The 19,644-nt window shown below is 37.0% G+C and overlaps 1 protein-coding gene across 9 annotated transcripts in view; it reads left to right on the forward strand.

The window, feature by feature from the left end:
- EYA3 (EYA transcriptional coactivator and phosphatase 3) overlaps positions 1 to 19,644 on the forward strand; it is a 110,303-nt gene that overhangs the window by 63,023 nt on the left and 27,636 nt on the right. For all 9 annotated transcript variants that reach the window (XM_081308409.1, XM_081308414.1, XM_081308413.1 and 6 more), the window contains 6 exons: positions 2,815 to 2,900; positions 6,423 to 6,606; positions 7,767 to 7,906; positions 13,370 to 13,453; positions 15,104 to 15,193; positions 17,745 to 17,803. In XM_081308409.1, the coding sequence (XP_081164535.1) occupies positions 2,815 to 2,900; positions 6,423 to 6,606; positions 7,767 to 7,906; positions 13,370 to 13,453; positions 15,104 to 15,193; positions 17,745 to 17,803 (643 nt within the window). The remainder of the gene's footprint in view (positions 1 to 2,814; positions 2,901 to 6,422; positions 6,607 to 7,766; positions 7,907 to 13,369; positions 13,454 to 15,103; positions 15,194 to 17,744; positions 17,804 to 19,644) is intronic.

The raw sequence follows: 19,644 nt of genomic DNA on the forward strand, positions 1-19,644 counted from the left end.
ACACTAAAAGTAATAAAATAAGAAGATACTCCTTTGTGGAACTTATAGTCTAGTAGAGGGAGGAAAAAAAACAATTTTTACATGAATAAATAAGGGCATTTAACCACTGATTGAAATGTGCTCTGAAAGAAAAACGAAGTAGATTGCTATGATTGGGAAAACAAGAAAGGACTTTTTTTTTTAACCTTTATTTATTTATTCTTATGTGGGTGCTAAGGATCGAACCTAGTGCCTCACACATGCTAGGCAAGCGCTCTACCACTGAGCCATAACCCCAGCCCAAGGACTTGTTTTAATAAAAAGGTCAGAGAGAGCATCTCTGAGGAAGTGAGACATGCTGAGGAGAAGTGCCATTATGCCAGGGGGACTGGAGGGGAAGACAGTCCAGACAGAGAGAACAATATTGCAGAGTTGCTGGAATGATAAAGACCTTGTCTTTTTTTTTTTTTTTTTTTTTTTTGAGTAACTCAGAGAAAGCCAGAGCAAGGTAGATGGAGTGACATGTCATAAAATTAGGCAGGTAGGTAAAAACTGAATCTTACACAAACTTTTATGTGCCATTACCCTTTGGGTTAACCTTTCAACTTTGGGGCTATATCACTTAATTCTGCTATGCCACTCACCAATCTGTAACCATCCTTTGGATCAAAGCTATGTATGTTGACTATATTAGGTTGACCTAATGGGGCATGGTTCTTAGAAGCTTTGTTTTTCTGATTTTGCAGCTCCATTTTCAGGAGTGAGGACTACCTACATACAGTTGGCCATGCCATTGATATTCAGAATTCTAATAGCCTTTAGGTATATAATAATTGCTACCATTTAAATTTTTTATTCTCTAACTTTGTACTTTTGTTACATAGTTTGTTGTTGCAGCTTTTTTTTTGTATGTGTGGAGACCAGCATATTTTTATATATCTTTATATACATATATATGCAGGATAATCAGTACATTTTTTGAAAATTCCTGGTCTTTTAGTCATTGTTGTATATGATATACAACATACAGTAGTTATACACACTTTTAGATGAGTTTAATGAGAGTTCAGTGATAGTTACAGAGACTAAAAGGTATTACTTACTTAATTATTAACTAACAATTCCTCACTAGAATTTGAACTCCATAAGTTTAAGGACTTTGTCTTGCTCACTATTTTATTCCTTAGTGGCTGGAAAAGTTTCTAGTGCATAGTAGATGCTGATATACTTTCTGTTTTGCTGAATAAATGAATGACACATGTTAGAAATGATTTGATTATGTTGGAGAAGAAAAATGTTATTGGACCCTGTGAACTTTCTAGGTTAGTAGGCCGAGATCCCCTAAGCCATTATTATTGGGAGAAAACATTGATTTGTAGCTTGGTACTTGTTTAAAACTCAGACACTTATCAACTAGCAAATCAAGTTACTAAGATTCCTAGCAAGAATAATAGAGTATGTGGCCAAATGTTTTTCACCACCAGCCCGATTTAGTAAGTGGACTGAAGATTGTTTAATTTCTTTCTTGGGATTGAACCCAAGGGCGCTTAACCACTGAGCCACATCCCCCATCCTTTTTTATGTTTATATTTATAGAGACTGAATCTTACTGAATTGCTTAGGGCCTGGCTAAATTGCTGAGGCTGGCTTTGAACTTGCAGTCTTCCTGCCTCATCCTCCTGGGCCTCTGGGATTACAGGTGTGTACCACCATGCCTGGCTCCAGTCCTGTTCTAAATAGTTTTCTTATTGACTGCCCTTAATAGAGTTGGTAGTCAGTTAGCCCTACCCAATGGTGGACCCTTGGATTACTTATGATTACAGTAGAAATCATGCATCAGTGTTTATGATAAGTGAAAGAGTAGAGTGAGAGAGAGAATTTTTTTTTTATTTTTATTTTTTAAATATTTATTTTTTAGTTCTCGGCAGACACAACATCTTTGTTGGTATGTGGTGCTGAGGATCGAACCCGGGCCGCACACATGCCAGGCAAGCGCGCTACCGCTTGAGCCACATCCCCAGCTAAGTGAAAGAGTAGAGCTGAAAACTATTATCTCATATCATTACATTTACAAAAGTCCTTGTGTTATTTACTAGTTACAGAGAAATTCTAAATCCCTGATAGAATCTGTGTTTAAAAAATGTAAAACTTAATCCAAATTCCTCGTCTTAAGACAGCCAGCCCAAGTAGTTTACCAAGTACATTTCTCCTGACTAGAATATATTTAATGTTTTCTTAATTTTTGTATATTCATTGATAAAGTCTCTAAATGCCAGATCATGGTGCTTTTTTTCCTCATTAATAATCCATTATTTGAGTAGAACTCAAGAAGTAATTTCCAAGCACTTTAGAATTTGGAGCATTATTTCTCAGAATAATTATCTTGCATCAAGAAAGGCATAATTTGAGGCAAGTAATAGTAAATGATAATATCATAGTGTAGGATTTACCAGAGCTCCACTGATGGTTAGTAGGTCACACTGCAGGTGAGTCCTTTTTCAGCTTCTAGAGAGATGAAGTGGAATAATCTGGGTTAGTTCTGATTTCATTGGTATCTTTAGTATGAGCTGTGAAATGTATATGTATCCTTCTAGGACTTTAGTAGGAAGAATTGAAGACTCAAGTTGAAACAGAAAGATGTTTGAAGTGTTTTGTTTCTAATCAAGTCTAAATTGAGATATGACATACAAAAAAGCAAAATGAGCATTTTTTTCTCTTGCTAATTTTCTTATCTCCTTGTAGATGTGTTCACTTAAGACAATGTATTTTTTTAATGTCTTCTAGACTTTTACATGGTATCTTTAACTAATATCTCTTAAACTCTCAATTCTGTAGCTTCAAGCACAAACGCCAGCCTGATATCCACTTCATCCACAATTGCCAATATTCCAGCAGCAGCAGTTGCCAGCATCTCAAACCAGGTACAGTATAGTTCATCTAGTTTGCTCTTTCTCTCTTCTTTCTCTGTTCAGTTTGCCTATCTAAGAAACAACCAGGAATAATATGGGTTATGGAACCCTTTTTCTGGATGCCCTCAGAACTAAACCCTAGATGGCTTCTTAAGCTGCATCAGTTTCTCTTATTCTCTATTAAGCCTCTCTGAATATGCTTATATCTGCTGCTCTATCTATTGTGTGTGTTTTTACCTCTTATCTTCTCCCAACAAGCTCCATGAAGGCTAGGATTTACTTTTCTATTTTGTTCATGTATGTATGCCCCAAAACCTACAAAAAGGCCTGGCACTCACTTCATTGTGAATTCCTTGGAATTTGGTCTTGATCTCTGTTAACATTAACTCTGCTTACAAGATCACTGGTAACATCTTCATTGTTTTAGAAGGTTTGCTGTTGTTTTGTTTTTGTGTTGTTTTTCTCTGTTTTTCACCACTTCTGTGAATCTTTTTCTGTTCACAATTAACATTACTTTTCTGGTTCATTTTCTGTGTTTCACTGTCCTTGTATTTGTTCTTTCTTTTAGTCCACAAGTATTTATTGAGTTTCTGGTTTTGTACCTAGCACTCTCATAGGAACTCTGTTTCTTTTTCTATCTCTTATAAATAAATCTATCGGGCTGGGGATGTGGCTCAATCGGTAGCGCGCTCGTCTGGCATGCGTGTGACCCGGGTTCGATCCTCAGCACCACATACAAACAAAGATGTTGTGTCCGCCAATAACTAATAAATAAATAAATATTTTTAAAAAAAATAAATAAATAAATCTATCCATGCCTCCCTCCCTCCCTCCTTCCCCCTCCCTCTCCCCCTCCCTCCCTCCCTCTCCCCCTCCCTCCCTCCCTCTCCCCCTCCCTCCCTCCCTCTCCCCCTCCCTCCCTCCCTCTCCCCCTTCCCTCCCTCCCTCTCCCCCTTCCCTCCCTCCCTCTCCCCCTTCCCTCCCTCCCTCTCCCCTTTCCCTCCCTCCCTCCCTCCCCCTCCCCCCTCTCCCCCTCCCTCCCCCTCCCCCCTCCCTCCCTCCCCCTCCCCCCTCCCTCCCTCCTCCTCCCCCCTCCCTCCCTCCCCCTCCCCCTCCCTCCCTCCCCCTCCCCCTCCCTCCCCCTCCCCCCTCCCTCCCCCTCCCCCCTCCCTCCCTCCCCCTCCCCCCTCCCTCCCTCCTCCCTCCCTCTCCCCCCTCCCTCCCTCCCTCTCCCCTCTCCCTCCTCCCTCTCCCTCCACCCCTCAGCTGGGATCAATTGCACATAATGCTAGGCAAGTGCTCTACCACTGAGCTACATCTCCAGGCATTCACATCTCTTCTTTTTGATTCTATCTTCTAATGTGAACCATCTCTATTTAGTTTTTCTGCATTTGATAATTTCATCCTCAGGAGTGTTTAACCGTACTGATAAACTGTCTCTAAAATGAAGATTCTGGGCTACATGATGTTTACAGGCTTCCAGCTGATTGGTGGTTACTTTTTCTTTGATATCTTGCTATTTCCTAAGTTCAGAGTATCTAGAACAAGACCTTTGTTCGACCCTTTTTTCTGTCTTCTTTTTTTCCAGAAATATAACTACTTTTTCTTAATATTTCTGAATTCTTGTCAATGGCACCATTTTTTTTTTCCTCTTAATTAACCAAGTCCTAAAATCAGACTGGTTGATTTCCATTTCATTTCTCCTACCTTTCCCTAACCCAGCCATTTCTCAAAATTTTCCCTTTTTATTTTGCTATCATTTCTGTTACTTTGGGTTTTTTCCTCCTTTAATACTGAAATACTGTGGCTGAATGCTTATTTCATCTCCAATTTTTTTCCCCTGTGCTGTCTGTTCTTTAAAATACTGATTAAATTTTTTGCAAATGCTACCATTTATGAAGTTACTCATCTGCTCAGAAATTTTTCTTGTTTTTACTGTTGGTTTAATTTGAGAGTTCCCATTTTCTGATTCACACAAGCTATAATACTGTTGTGTAAAGAATCTAAGTCAGGGGCTGGGGATGTGGCTCAAGCGGTAGCGCGCTCGCCTGACATGCGTGCGGCCCGGGTTCGATCCTCAGCACCACATACAAACAAAGATGATGTGTCTGCCGAAAACTAAAAAATAAATATTAAAATTCTCTCTCTCTCTCTCTCTCTCTCTCTCTCTCTCAAAAAAAAAAAAAAAAAAAAAAGAATCTAAGTCATAACCAGGCACACTGGCATAGGCCTATAATTCCAGTGACTAAGGCAGGAGGAAAAAAGAAAAGATAGAAAAAAAAAAAGAATTAGTTTGGCCAACTAGTGTCGTCCTATTTGTCACTAATATCAGTGTCAGTGGAATTTTTTGAAGGTGTGTCACACTCAGTTTTATTTTACAGCTCTATTAAGATATAATAGACATCAAACTATATTGATTTAAATTGTACGGCTTGATAAATTTTGGCATATATGTTTGTGAAATGACCAAAAGTTTCCTCCTGATATTTTAGGGAAACTTTTATTTTTTATTTTTTATTTTTTTAAAGAAAGAGGAGAGGGAGAGAGAGAGAGAGAGAATTTTTTTTAATATTTATTTTTCAGTTCTCGGCAGACACAACATCTTTGTTTGTATGTGGTGCTGAGGATCGAACCCGGGCCGCACGCATGCCAGGCGAGCGCGCTACCGCTTGAGCCACATCCCCAGTCCCGAAACTTTTATTTTTAAAGAAAACTTTTAAGAAAAGATTATCAGTTTTGTGAAATAAGAAACTTTAGTGTAGGGTATATACTTTTTAAAGTTAATTTGCCTTTATAAACAGTGCCGTTTAATGCAGTGGTTTATAACCTTATTAAAGAATAGACATTTTTGTTTAAAAATTCTAGCAGAAATTCGGTACATAAAATTGGAAAGGACATAGTATGTATATGTATAAAAGTACACAGGAACCTTCCCTTTCGGCCTTCCTTATATTATAGCAGCTCTTTTTTCTGGTCTCATATTTCTAGAGAATGCATTTTGAGGGGCTGGGGTTGTGGCTCGGTGGCAGAGCACCTGCCTTGCACATGTGAGGCACTGGGTTCGATCCTCAGAACCATATAAAAATAAATAAACAAATAAAGATATTTTGTGTCCATCTAAAACTGAAAAATATTTTTTTTAAAAAAAGAATGTATTTTAAAGTTATTGTTTTCATTGGAGAGACTGTTAGAAAACAAGAAGTCAAATTAATGTTTTAGGGAAATAATTATGAATAAGAGGGAGAAGAAACCCTTTGGTTGAAATTTAATATGTGTGCTCTCGGGGGTTTTTTTCTTTTTTTGTATCAGGGGTTGAATCCAAATGTGCTTAACCACTGAGCCACGTCCCCAGTCCTTTTTTATATTTTATTTTGAGACAGGTTCTCACTAAGTTGCTAAGGCTGACTTTGAACTTGCAATCCTCCTGTCTCACTGCCTTCCAGATTGCCAGGATTACAGGTGTGTGCCACCACATCCAGCAATTATGCTCTTTCTAAGACTCTTGGTTTCCTCCCTGTTCCCTTTGGCCTACAGGACTATCCCACCTATACTATTCTTGGTCAGAATCAGTACCAGACCTGCTACCCCAGCTCTAGCTTTGGAGTCACAGGCCAGACTAACAGTGATGCTGAGAGTACCACATTAGCAACTACCACATACCAAGCAGAGAAACCTAATGTCATGGTTCCTGCTCCAGCAGCCCAGCGACTTTCAACTGGTAAGTATCATAGTTCAGAAAACTGGCTTAAAATTAAGGGCACTTAATCCAAAAGGTGTTTTCAGGTGATGGGGAAGATAATTTTGTTCTGATATCAGCCACTTTCATCATGCTCTTGGCTTTCCCTCCTAGGTGAGTATTTAAACTTTGGAAGCAGGCTATGATGAGTCATGGGTGGCTGATGTCTGCCTGATACTAAGAATAGAAAAGTACCAACAATGAAAAGACTATACTGTATTTCCAACCCCTACCAGCTCTTTCAGCCTACAAATTCCCCCAATCTTTTTTCCCCTTGTGATTTATTTTATCCTTATAGAATGTTTTATAATGTTTTCTGCCTTCTGTATTTTCTTATAAATTATTAAATAGATCTAGAGCTATGGTTTTCAGCTGGAGATGATTTTGCCCCCCAGGGAACTTTTGGGCAACATGGAAAACAGTTTTGTTGTCACATTGGTCGGGATGCTTCTGGCATCCAGTGAGTAGAGATCAGGAATACTGCTTAGTTAAATACCCCAAAATGTATAAGATATCACCCTCAACAAAAAAATTAACCGGCCCAAAATGTCAGTTGTGCCAAATTGGCAAACCCTGATCCAATAATCCAGTAGTAGAGCAGCAGTTATGTTCTTTCTATGACTCTTAAGACTCTTGGTTTCCTCCCTGTTCCCTTTGGCCTATATTGTCTATCCCACCTATACTATTCTTGGTCAGAATCAGTACCAGACCTGCTATCCCAGCTCCAGCTTTAGAGTCACAGGCCAGACTAACAGGGTCTTCTTTTTTTTTTTTTTTTTTTGGCAAACTAACTTGATGAGCTGTGTATAGTGGCCCATACCTGTAGTCCCAGTTATTTTCAATGCGAGGGCAATTTGAGACTGGCCTGGGCAACACAGTATGAACTTATCTCAAAAAATAACTTTGAGGGACTTAGAAGGCATGCATGTAAAGCATGATTATGACTCTTTTTATGATGTTAGCCACTGTAGGTGCTTAATGCCTAGATCTACATTCCTAGATTGCTTTACATAAAGTCTAGTTTTCTAAACTCTCTCCCTTAGTTATGACTCATAAGGGCAGAGAATCTGCCAGCCTTCTTCATGCTCTGGTTCATATAGGCTGTGACTACTGGCAGTACATGTCCCACTTTTTCTTTTCAGGAGATGCTTCTACAAGCCCAGCTTTGTCCCAAACTACACCAAGTAAAGATGCTGATGATCAGTCCAGGAAAAACATGACTAGCAAAAACCGGGGCAAGAGGAAAGCTGATACCAGTTCTTCTCAAGACAGTGAATTGGAAGTATGAGAAGAAACTCATTCTAGTTTTTTTGTTTTTTCTTTGTTTTTCTTTGTTTTTTCTTGCTTCTTGAATTTATCAAACACATATCTGAAACTCACAGAGATTATGTGGTTGTGTGTTGTATGCTCTTTAATTCCTATGCAAAAGAAACTGCATTGACCAAGTAAATTAGAAAAATGGTAAGAAAAACAAAGTTTCTCCATGTCCATAACTTACTATATCACTTTCAGATGCTTTTCACCAGAGCATTAAAAAAGCTTTGCTGGATTTAGGTAGCAAGGCAGTTTTTTAATGGAAAGAACAAACAATTCTCTGTATTCCAGAGAACAGAAAGAACAGTTCATCTTATTCAGAAAACAGAGGGAGCCGCAAGTGATGTCATAGTGCACTCCATTTAGAAATCTAAAAGGAAAATGAGAGCTTCAAACCCAAGTTTCTGTGAGACATACAAATAGATCTGGTAACTTCTTAATGACATTGGCACTGATTTATTTTGTGCCTGTAAGCACTGAGAGACTTTATTATGGACATGTGTTTTTAAAAGACTAGGGGTTGGGATTGTGGCTCAGAGGCAAAGCTCTCGCCTAGCATGTGTGTGAGGCACTAGGTTTGATCCTCAGCATCACATAAAAACTAAATAAAGGTATAGTGTCCACCAAAACTAAAGAATAAATGTTTTTTTTTAAGACTAGAAAGATAAAAAATTCTAATAATAGTGGGGTTTTGTTTTTAATTTTTCTAAAAAAATAATTTATTATTTAATAAAGGGAAAAGATATATTTGAATATAAGTCCATTGAGATAGGTGCCCTAAGACATAGATAAATTGAAGCTGTGTTTAGAGCCTGTTGTCTTTCATTCTTGGGGTGGGGACAAAGGAACATGAAAGAGAAACTAAAATTTTGATACATTTCTTAGGGAAAACTGAGAATTTGCTCATTTTTAAAAATTGGAGCGAAATATGCATAACATAAAATTTTACTATTTTAACATGTACAATTCAGTGTCATTAAATACATTTCCACTATTATATAACCATCACTACTATATGTTACCAGAACTTTTTCATGATTCTAGACAAAATCTCTACACCAATTAAGCCATATCTCTCATACTCCTGTTCTCCTAGCCCATTGCAACTATTGTTCTATTTTCTCCTTCTATGAGTTTGCTTATTCTAGATACCTCATGTAAGTGGAATCATACAATATTTATTCTTTTATGTCAGGCTTATTTCAGTAAGCATAACACTTTTACAGTTCGTCCATGTTGTAGCATGTGTCAAAATTTCATTTCCTTTAAATGGCTAGCTAATATTACATTTCGTATATATATGTGTGTGTGTGTTGTATCATGTTTTGTTTTATTCATTCATCTGTTGAAGGGCACTTGAGGTTTTTACCTTTGAGCTATTATGAGTACTTCTTTGAATACTGTGTGCAGTTACCTATTTGAGTCCCTCTTGTCCATCTTTTCAGTTCTTTTGGGTTACACAAAGGAATATTAATTTTGATCATATTCTGTCTTCCTCTTTTTAAGGAACCACCATAATTGTCTTCAGTTTTACATTCCCACCAGCAATTCACAAAGGTTCCAGCTTGTCTACATCTTCATCACACTTGTTATTTCCCATTTTTTTGATAGAAGCCATCCTAATGGATGTGAAGTGATACCTCATTATGGTTTTGATTTTTACTTCCCTAATGTCTAATAATATTTAGCATCTTTGCACATGCTTATTTGCCATTGACATATTTTATCTGGAGAAATACCTATTCAGATCTTTTAAACTCCTTCCTTCTCTTCCACCCCCACCCTAAGGTAGAGTCTCACTGTGTTGCCCAGCCTGGTGTTAAATTCCCTGGATTCGGGCTGGGGATGTGGCTCAAGCGGTAGCGCGCTCGCCTGGCATGCGTGCGGCCCGGGTTCGATCCTCAGCACCACATACCAACAAAGATGTTGTGTCCGCCGAGAACTAAAAAATAAATATTAAAAAAAAAAAATTCTCTCTCTCTCTCCCCTCTCTCACTCTCTCTTTAAAAAAAAAAAAAAAAAAAAATTCCCTGGATTCAAGTGATTCTCCTGCCTCAGTTTCTGCAGTAGCACCTGGCTCTCTGCCCATTTTTTAAATGGGATTTTTGGTGCTGTTAAACTAATATATTCCAGATTATTGATCCAAAATATTTTCTCCTATTGGGTTTGCTTTCTTTTTTGGGGTGTGTGTGTGTGTGTGTGTGTGTGTGTGTGTGTGAGAGAGAGAGAGAGAGAGAGAGAGAGAGATTTATGTGCAGTGCTGGAAATCAAACCCAGGGCCCAGAGCATACTAGGCAAACACTCAACACCAAGTTACACTTTTCCCTCAGTCTTTTCAATTTTTTTTTTGTGTCCTTTGAAGCATAAAAGTTTTTAATTTTGATGAAGTCCCATTTTTTTTCTTTTATTGCTCTGCTTTTAGCATAATATGCTTATGAAGATTTACATCCATTTTCTTCTAAGATTTTTATTGTTAAATTTAGGTGTTTAATTTATTTTGAGTTAATTTGTATAAGTTCTAATTTTATAGTTTTGCATATGGATGTCCAGTTTTTCCAGCATCATTGTTGAAAAGACTTTCCTGGGCTAGAGGTGCAGCTCAGTGGTAGAGCACTTGCCTAGCATGAATGAGGTCCTGAGTCTGATCCCCAGCACTGCAGAATGAATGAATGAATGAATGAATGAATGAATGAATGAACAAAGGAACGAATTCCTTTCTCCATTGGATGATTCTTTTTATTTTTGATCCTTGTCAAAATTAATTCGCAACAGTTTATTTCTCGCTTAAGCTCTGTTTTATTGGTCTATATGCTAGCACCACACTATTTTGATTACTGAAGTTTTGTAGTGAGTTTTAAAATCAGGAAGCATGAATCCTTTAGTTTTGTTCTTTTTCAAGGGTGTTTTGACTATTTGGGGTCTTGAGATTCCATTTTAGGATGAGTTTTTCTTTCTTTTCTTTTTTCTTTTTTAGAAGTAGTTGGACACAATACCTTTATTTATTTATTTATTTTTATGTGGTGCTGGGGATCGAACCCAGGGCCTTGCACTTGCTAGACAAGCACTCTACTGCTAAACCACAATCCCAGCCCATAGGATGAGTTTTTCTATGGTAATTTTGATAGTGATCACAATAAATCTATAGATTGGTTTGTATAGTATTGGCATCTTAACAATATTAAGTCTTCTAATCAGTGAACATGTGTATCTTTCCCATTTGTTTGTGTCTTCTTTAATTTCCTTCAAAATCTTAATGGTTTTCAACATACAGTATAAGTCTTTTGCTTCCTTGGTTAAATTTATTCCTAAGTATTTTTTTTTTTTTTTAGTTGTAGTTGGACACGATACTTTATTTTTATTTATTATGTGGTGTTGAGGATCGAACCCAGCATCTTGCACATGTTAGGCAAGCGCTGTACCACTGAGCCACAACCCCAGTCCCATAAGTATTTTATTCTTTGATGATGTTTACTGCTTTTTAAATTTCCTTTTCTCATTATTTATTGCTTATAAACAGAAATACTGCTGATTTGATTTCAATTTTTTGTGTATTCCTTAGGATTTTTTTACAAATAATATTATGTCATCTGAAAACAGAGATAACTATATTTCATCTTTTGCAATTGGGATGTCTTTTTTTTTCTCTTCCTTTTCTTACCAAAGTGCTCTGGATAGAACTTCCATTACTATGTTAAATGAAAGTGATGAAAAAGCATTCTAGCATATTCCTTATCCAATGGATAAAGCTTTTAGTCTTTTACAACTGAGTATCATTTTAGCTGTAGGTTTTTGATATATGCCTTTATCATATTGAAAATATTCCCTTTTACTCCTACTTTACTGAATTGTTTTTTTCACGAAAGGATGTTGGATTTTGTCAAGTGTATTTTCTGCATCAATTGAGATTATCATGTGGCTTTTCATCTTTTATGAATATGTTACATTTATTTTTATATGTTGAATGAACCAAGAACTAATCCCACTTGGTCACAATGTATAATTATTTTAATGTGCTGCTGAATTTGGTTTGCTAGTCTTTTTCTTTTTCTTTTTGTGGTGCCTGGATTAACCCCTGGGCCTTGCATGTGCTAGACAAATGTTCTGCCACTGAGCTATGCCCCCATCCCCCTAATTCTTATTTAAATGTTTGGTACAATTCACAAATGAAGCCATCAGGTCCTGGGCTTTTGCAAGTATATGTGACAAAATCAGTCAGAGTTACTCCAGGTGAATTGGGCTGGCACTAAATAACAACACAGATGCAGAAAGTACCTTTTTCTTGGGGTTCATTGACAGCTCCTTTGCCCCAGCTCTCACAGAGGAGGCAAGAGAGGCAGGCAGAAGAGAGAGAGCAGGCCTGAAACCATCCTATTTTGGGGGGAAAAAGACATTCAAGAAAGTTCAACCCAAATAAGGCAAGGAATTGGGTTTCAGGGGGTTGCTTGGTGATGTCCTGCAGTCAGCAAATTGACTGACATCTTGGAAGGCCACACCCATCTCAGGTGCTGTGTGGGATCATAAGCAGAGCAAGGGAAAAGGACACATATGTCTCACGGCCCAGTCAGAGCAGCAACATCAGTCCAGTCCCCTCATGTACTCAAATGCCCGTAGCTCACACACACCGCCCAAGGCTGTCTCATAACAGGCTTTTATTTGTTGGAATGTTATAAATTATTGATTCAATCTCCTTATTATTTATGTGTCTTAATCGGGTTTTCTGTTTCTTCTTGATTTAGTTAGGTACCTTGTGTTGTGTATTTCTGGGAATTTGACCATTTCATTTGAGTTACCTAGTTTGTTACAGTATCCCCTTATAATTCTATAAATATAAAATCAGTAATAGTGTTCCTACTTTTAGTAATCTTAATAATTAGTAATAATGATTTTAGTGATCTTGGTGTTCTCTGTTTTTTTCTTCATAGTCAGTCTAGCTAAAGGTTGTTAATTTTGTAGATATTCTCTAAGATCCAACTGTTGGTTTCATTGACTTTTCTCTATTCTTTTTCTATTTTAATTGTTTCCACTTTAACTTTATTTACTTCCTTCTACTAGCTTTAGTATTACTTTCTTCTTCTTTGTCTAGTCCCTTAAGGTATACAATGTGGTTTTTTGGAGATCATTCTTTTTCCTTTTGGTGCTGGGGATTTATTCCAGGGCCTTGTGCTTTCAAAGCATACACTGTAACACTGAGCTACATCCCCAGCCCTATTTCTTCTTTTTTTAATGTATGTACTTTCAGTTATAACATCCCTTTTAGCACTGCTTTCATTGTATCCCATAAGTTTTAATATGTTGTGTTTGTGTTTTCATTCATCACAAGGTATTTTCTAATTCCACTTACAGTTTGTTCCCATTATTTAAGATTGTGTCATTTATGTATTTTCCTTGTTACTGGAAGATACTCATTATGCTTTATATTTTATTCCTTCAGCGGGTATTTCTGTGGGATTTGGATGAAACCATCATCATCTTTCACTCCCTTCTTACTGGATCCTATGCCCAGAAGTATGGAAAGGTAATTTGGGTAGTCTTTTGTTATAACTATCCCTCCTCTGACTATATGAGCAGAAATTTTTTTTTTTTCTGCTACCTCATCTTACCTGTTGGTTTTTAACTTCTCATGTAAAATTTCATCAGATGGCTTGTACCAGGCAAGCTATATGATCAAGTGGAGTTGATGATGAAGCCAGATACTAGTCCTAGGACCAGTGTTGAAAGCTGAAGTTGTTTGAGTTGAAGTTGCATTTTATAAAGTATAGGAATGAGGCTCAAAACAGAGTATTCTCGGGATTCTGTTTGCAGAGACATGATTTGTTTAACCTTCGGCTACATGGTTGTTTTATTTTTTTGAGTTCTGGGAATTGAACACAAGTATATCTACCACTGAGCTACATCTCAAGCCCTTTTAATTTTATATTTTGAGACAGAGGCTTGCTAGTTTGTCCAAGCTAGTTTTGCACTTGCAGTTCTTTTGCTTTAGCCTCCCAAGTTGCTAGAATTACAGGCATGTATCACCACACCCAGCACCTTAAGTCACTTTTAATAACCCAAACCAAGCATTTCATTTAGCCAAACAAAAGTTAGACATAAAGCATATAGATAAAATATCTTTCTTAAAATACATGCATGCTTTTTTAAAAAAACAAATATACCTAACAAAACTTAATTTGTTTAATCTTTAATTTTGGCAGAAAATTAGCTGTTTTGAGAAGATTGGGACTGTATTTCTATGCCAAATTATCTCCAGAATCATATTTTTCAATTTTGGGTTAAAATTTTTATAAAAATATCTACCTCCCTTGCTATCTCACACTTCCCAATTGTTTTATCTCATCACTTGCGTTTTTTTTTCCTAGGAGTGCTTCCACAGGCTCTTACTATCTAGGCTGGCCAGCTGATATAAACTCATAAGTTATATTACTAAGATGACTTTAAAAATATAGACTCTCAGTAAAGGACTGATGATTCATCTCAAAGCAGCTTGCCTTGATTTTCCTGTAAATATTTTGACTCTTTTACCTTTCTCTACTTTCTGGTTGTTGAAATTGTCAGACGTCTGATGTTATATTGCATGTGTGGCAGGCGGCTTTTGACAGGGAGATATTGCATCTCATATTAGCAATAGTTAGGAGTTCCTCTGGAACAGAGAATTTCCCAAAAAATTTAAGTGGAGGAAAAAACACCAAAGGGAATGATAAAAATACAATTTTAACTGCAAAGCAGTGAGTTAATTTCTTAAATATATTCTCTGTATAAAATATATTCCTTTTACTTTTATGAAAATATTAGTTTCCACAAACTAAAGTTTTGACATTTCTAATATCCTCTCGGGGCTGGGGTTATGGCTCAGTGGTAGAGCTCTCGCCTTGCACATGCAGGGCCCTGGGTTCAATCCTCAGCACCACATATAAATAAAGAAAAGGTATTGTGTCCAACTACAACTATAAAAAAATAAATATTTAAAAAAAATAATAATAATAATATCCTCTCTATTGAACAATCCACATTCTTAGAAATGTCAGTGAAATATTATCAATAATACTTGAAGAACTGTTATAGACTTGTGTTGCTTTGGCCTTGACCCAAAATAATTTTGAAATATTTGAAAATGAACCAGTACTGTGAGTACCAAGTCAAGTATCTTTTTTCTCTTACTGTCTTCCAGGACCCAACAGTAGTGATTGGCTCAGGTTTAACAATGGAAGAAATGATTTTTGAAGTGGCTGATACACATCTGTTTTTCAATGACTTAGAAGTAAGTATGTAAAATTTTTTTCTGTGCTTCAGTGAGATGTTTGGTTCAATAACTTTAAGACCCTATGCCTGTTGAATGTGGAAGATAAATGTTTAGACAGAGTAAGATGGAGAGGCTAGGTAATACAGAGTCAGGCTGGAATGGCAAGCAGCCACATGCATATGTAGTCTTAGAGGAATATCATGGTTGAAGTTCTACAGTCTTGATTTTTTCCTCAGACCCTCAGTTTTATTGGCTCAGATTTTTCATTTTTGTCTGCATATTTGGAAGAAATATAGTATTAAGGGAAACACCAACTCATCAGGGAAAATCCTGAAATGTAAACCAATATTCCAGTTTATTAATAAGTATTAAATAATAGATATAGGGCTGGGGATGTGGCTCAAGCGGTAGCGCGCTCGCCTGGCATGCGTGTGGCCCGGGTTCGATCCTCAGCACCACATACCAACAAAGATGTTGTGTCCGCCGAGAACTAAAAAATAAATATTAAAAATTCTCTCTCTCTCTCTCTCTCTCTCTCTCTCTCTCTCTCTCTCTCTCTCTCTCTCTCTCTCTCTCTCTCTCTCTCTCTCTCTCTCTCTCCTCTCTCTCTATCTCTTTAAAAAAATAAAAATAAAAAATAATATATATAATGGGCTTGATTAGTACTCTCAATTATATTTTGACCATTTTTCAATTATACCTTCTTAAATGATAATCCTTTAATTTGTCCAATCTGTAAATGATTGCTCTCATTGTATTTTTTTTACACATTTATTATTCATATATAAGTTAAGCTTGATATACAGAATCATTTTATAGCTAGGTACCAGGAAACACTGAGAGTTTCATGGTAAAGTTTTTTGGCTTTGATATTAAAGTTACCTTTGAGGTAAAAATAATATCGTAGAAGGATCACAGACCTGGAGTCTAAAGACCAGAATGTGAGTTTCAAGTTGGGAAACTTATATTCCCATCTGGGGCCACAGTTAAGCAGTTATCCTATAGAAGAAACTAATAGTTATCTGTCTAAGGTAAAGGGTTAGTGAGAAACAGGAGGGACCAGACTTTTCATTTTGTGTGTTTGAATTCTGAAATGTATACAATATGTATTACCTAGTTATTAAAAAGTAGTGAAGATTTTGTAGTAAAATAAAATGACATTTCACAAACACAAAGTAATCCTACTTCTATTTAAATACAATCTAGTTCTATTCAACAGCCATTTCTCCAGCAAATTAAATTAAAAAATGACTCTAAGCCACGCATAGTGGTAGACACCTGTAATCCCAGCAGTTTGGGAGGCTGAAGCAGGAGGATTGCAAGCTCAAAGTCAGCCTCAGCAAAAGTGAGAATCTCTAAATAAAATACAAAAAAATAGGGCTGGGGATGTGGCTCAGTGGTTGAGGGCCCCTGAGTTCCATCCCCGGTACCCCAGCATCCCAAATTAATATGACTCTAAACTCTACTGCTTTTATCTAAATTCCATAATGCTTTAATTTTTCCTCAACTTCATATGTTGATAAATTAGGACAGCATAGTTTTTATTCAGCAAACACTTATTGAAAACCTACTGTGTAACAATAATTATTGCCAAATTGTATTTGTAATGATTTTCTAGACATAGTCCTCACTCAGGACTGAAAGTTCTGTGAAGAATTTGACCTGAATGTGTTCCTGCCCCCCCAGGTCAGTGATTCTCAACTTTAGGGGGCATAAGAATCACCTGGGGAGCTTCTTAAAAATGGAGATTCTAAGACTTCGCTCCCAGAAATTCTGATTCAAGTAGGTCTGGGATGGACTCAAGAATATGCATTTTTAAAAACTTCCCCAGAGGATTCTAACGTAGGTACCCTAGAGGTGTCAGGAGTACAACCAACAAAGTTAGGCAATGGGTGCTGTTTTATGTCAGTAGTAGCATACACTTGGTAGAAAGAGCCTTGGATTAAGAAGCAAAAGACCTAGGTTTTTTCCTTGTTTTTTTCTGCCACTCACTAGTTGTATGATCCTAAGAAGATCATTTTACTTCCCTTTTAGAATATGAGGTTGGCTTAGGTGACCTCTTCTTAAACTTACATTTGAATTTGTAAATTTCAGTTTCATTCATTCTCACTTTTGGTACACATTCCACCAGCATCCGTTTCATCTAAAAAAATTAATTGCTTATATGCTATATAAGGTCACTGAACAAGACTAGTAGAATGCAAAGGGTATTTAAGATGTAAGTCCTTCCCCAAACATCCTGCTTTAACAGGATTTACAGTCTAGTGTAGGGCATAAGCACACCTGATATTATAAGAACTCATGCTTATCCTCATGAACTATTGAGATAAGAGCAGAAATTAAAGAAGGGTTAGTTAAGGAAGATGTCATGAAGACTGTGGGATGTATATCAGGCTGTAAAGGAAGTTGTACAGCAAAGGGGGTGGTAAATGTGAGTGATCCTTCATACATAAGAGACCAGAGGTATTTCATTATCCTGCTATTGTACATAGTCACTTTATAATGTCACGATGGTGATAGCACTTCTGCCCCCACCCCCTAACTAAAATAGTGTTTTGTCTTTTAACAGGAATGTGACCAGGTGCATGTGGAAGATGTGGCTTCTGATGACAATGGCCAAGACTTGAGGTGATAAACAGTGATGTTTTGAACATCAGTACACCTATTATGTACAAGATACTGTCTGGGTTCAGAGGAAAAGAAAGATGAAAAAGTTCACAATCTATTAGAGGAGGCAGAAACAAGCATAGTTAACTATGACATACAGTTTGAGAGTGTGACAATAGAAAATGTGATGGAGAACAGAGAAGTAATTCTGATGGGTAATAGCAGGACTGGAACTGTGGCTCAGTGGTAGAGTACTCACCTGGCACATGTGAGGCTCTGGGTTCGATCCTCAGCACCACATAAAAATTAATAAATAAAGGTATGTGTCCACCTACAAACCCCCCCCAAAAAAAGGGGGTAGCAGTGATGGAATGAGGAAACAGCATTGAAGAGATCTCTCTGCACAGATTTTCAGTCAGAAGAAAGTGTGCTTCCAGACTGTGTAGTTTTAGATGCAAATAAACATCAAAAATTTTTAATTTCTTCAAGGAAACTAATTGTAGGAGCCTGATGGTGTCAGGAATAACCTTATGGAAAGACATTTTTAGCCATTATACTACAGCAAAAACTAAACCAAGGAAGTCTCAGTGGCAAAATGCATGCTTAGTCTCCTCATTTCTCTCTCTGGATTACTGTTTTATGGCCTACTAGTCCTAGCTAAGAATTATCCAAAAATTAATCTCTTATATTTAAAGACTAGAAAAAAGACTATTGCATCTTTTTGTATTAATTTATCTTAATGTTTTATTCCTTGGGGCTGGGCTGTGGCTCAGTGGTAGAGCGCTCGCCTAGCTCATGCGAGGCACTGGGGTTGGTCCTCAATACCACGTAAAAATAAATGAATAAAATAAAGGTTAAAAAAAATGTTTTATCCCTCTTAAAGTATTCTTTCCTGTGACTACCCTAAAATTAAGTATCCCATCTGTGAATTCTCAAATACATGGCAGAAGTAGAAATATCACCTTAGTAAGGACTTAATAAAGTGCTGAGAAGCTTGAAAGATTTCACTTTAAGGAACAGCATCAGTTGTGCATATCATGTATCGCACAGCCATGGAGGGCATCAATCTTACAAGACTTTTTTAGTCTTTTTAAGAAAAAGCATGGTTGTCAGTCAAGCACCTTATGATCCACTCTGAACCCCATTTTTTTTCCTTTTGTACATGTGACTAACCAATAATTACCTATTTTATGTCTTGACAACTTTAATATATAAACTCACATTTAATATAGTGAACGCCATTTTGACTTTAGATTAAACCAAGTTATCTTGAATTCTGCCATTTTTTCCTTAATTAATTTTTTTTTTTTTTTTTTTTTTTTTTTTTTTTAGAGAGAGAGAGAGAGAGAGAGAGAGAATTTTTTAATATTTATTTTTTAGTTCTCGGCGGACACAACATCTTTGTTGGTATGTGGTGCTGAGGATCTAACCCGGGCCGCACGCATGCCAGGCGAGCGCGCTACCCCTTGAGCCACATCCCCAGCCCCTAATTAATTTATTTTTTAAAGCTCAGAGCAGCTTCTTAATATTTTTTTTTTTTAGTTGTAGTTGGTCACAATACCTTTATTTATTTATTTTTTTTAATGTGGTGCTGAGGATCAAACGCAGCGCCTCCCACGTGCTAGGCAAGCACTCTACCACTGAACCATAATCCTAGCCCTCTTAATTTATTTTTAGTTGTAGATGGACACAATACCTTTATTTAATTTATTTTTTTACATGGTGCTAGGCAAGCACTCAAGCTCTAACCCCAGCCCTCTGCCAGTCATTTTTAAATCTTTACTGTGAAATATTAGTTCTTCCCAGTTTATATAACTATATTAATTGTCTGCTACATAATAATTTACGCCCCTCCCCCCAAA

This window comes from Spermophilus citellus, assembly GCF_964194105.1.
Source record: "Spermophilus citellus genome assembly, chromosome: 9".
Taxonomy (NCBI): domain Eukaryota; kingdom Metazoa; phylum Chordata; class Mammalia; order Rodentia; family Sciuridae; genus Spermophilus; species Spermophilus citellus.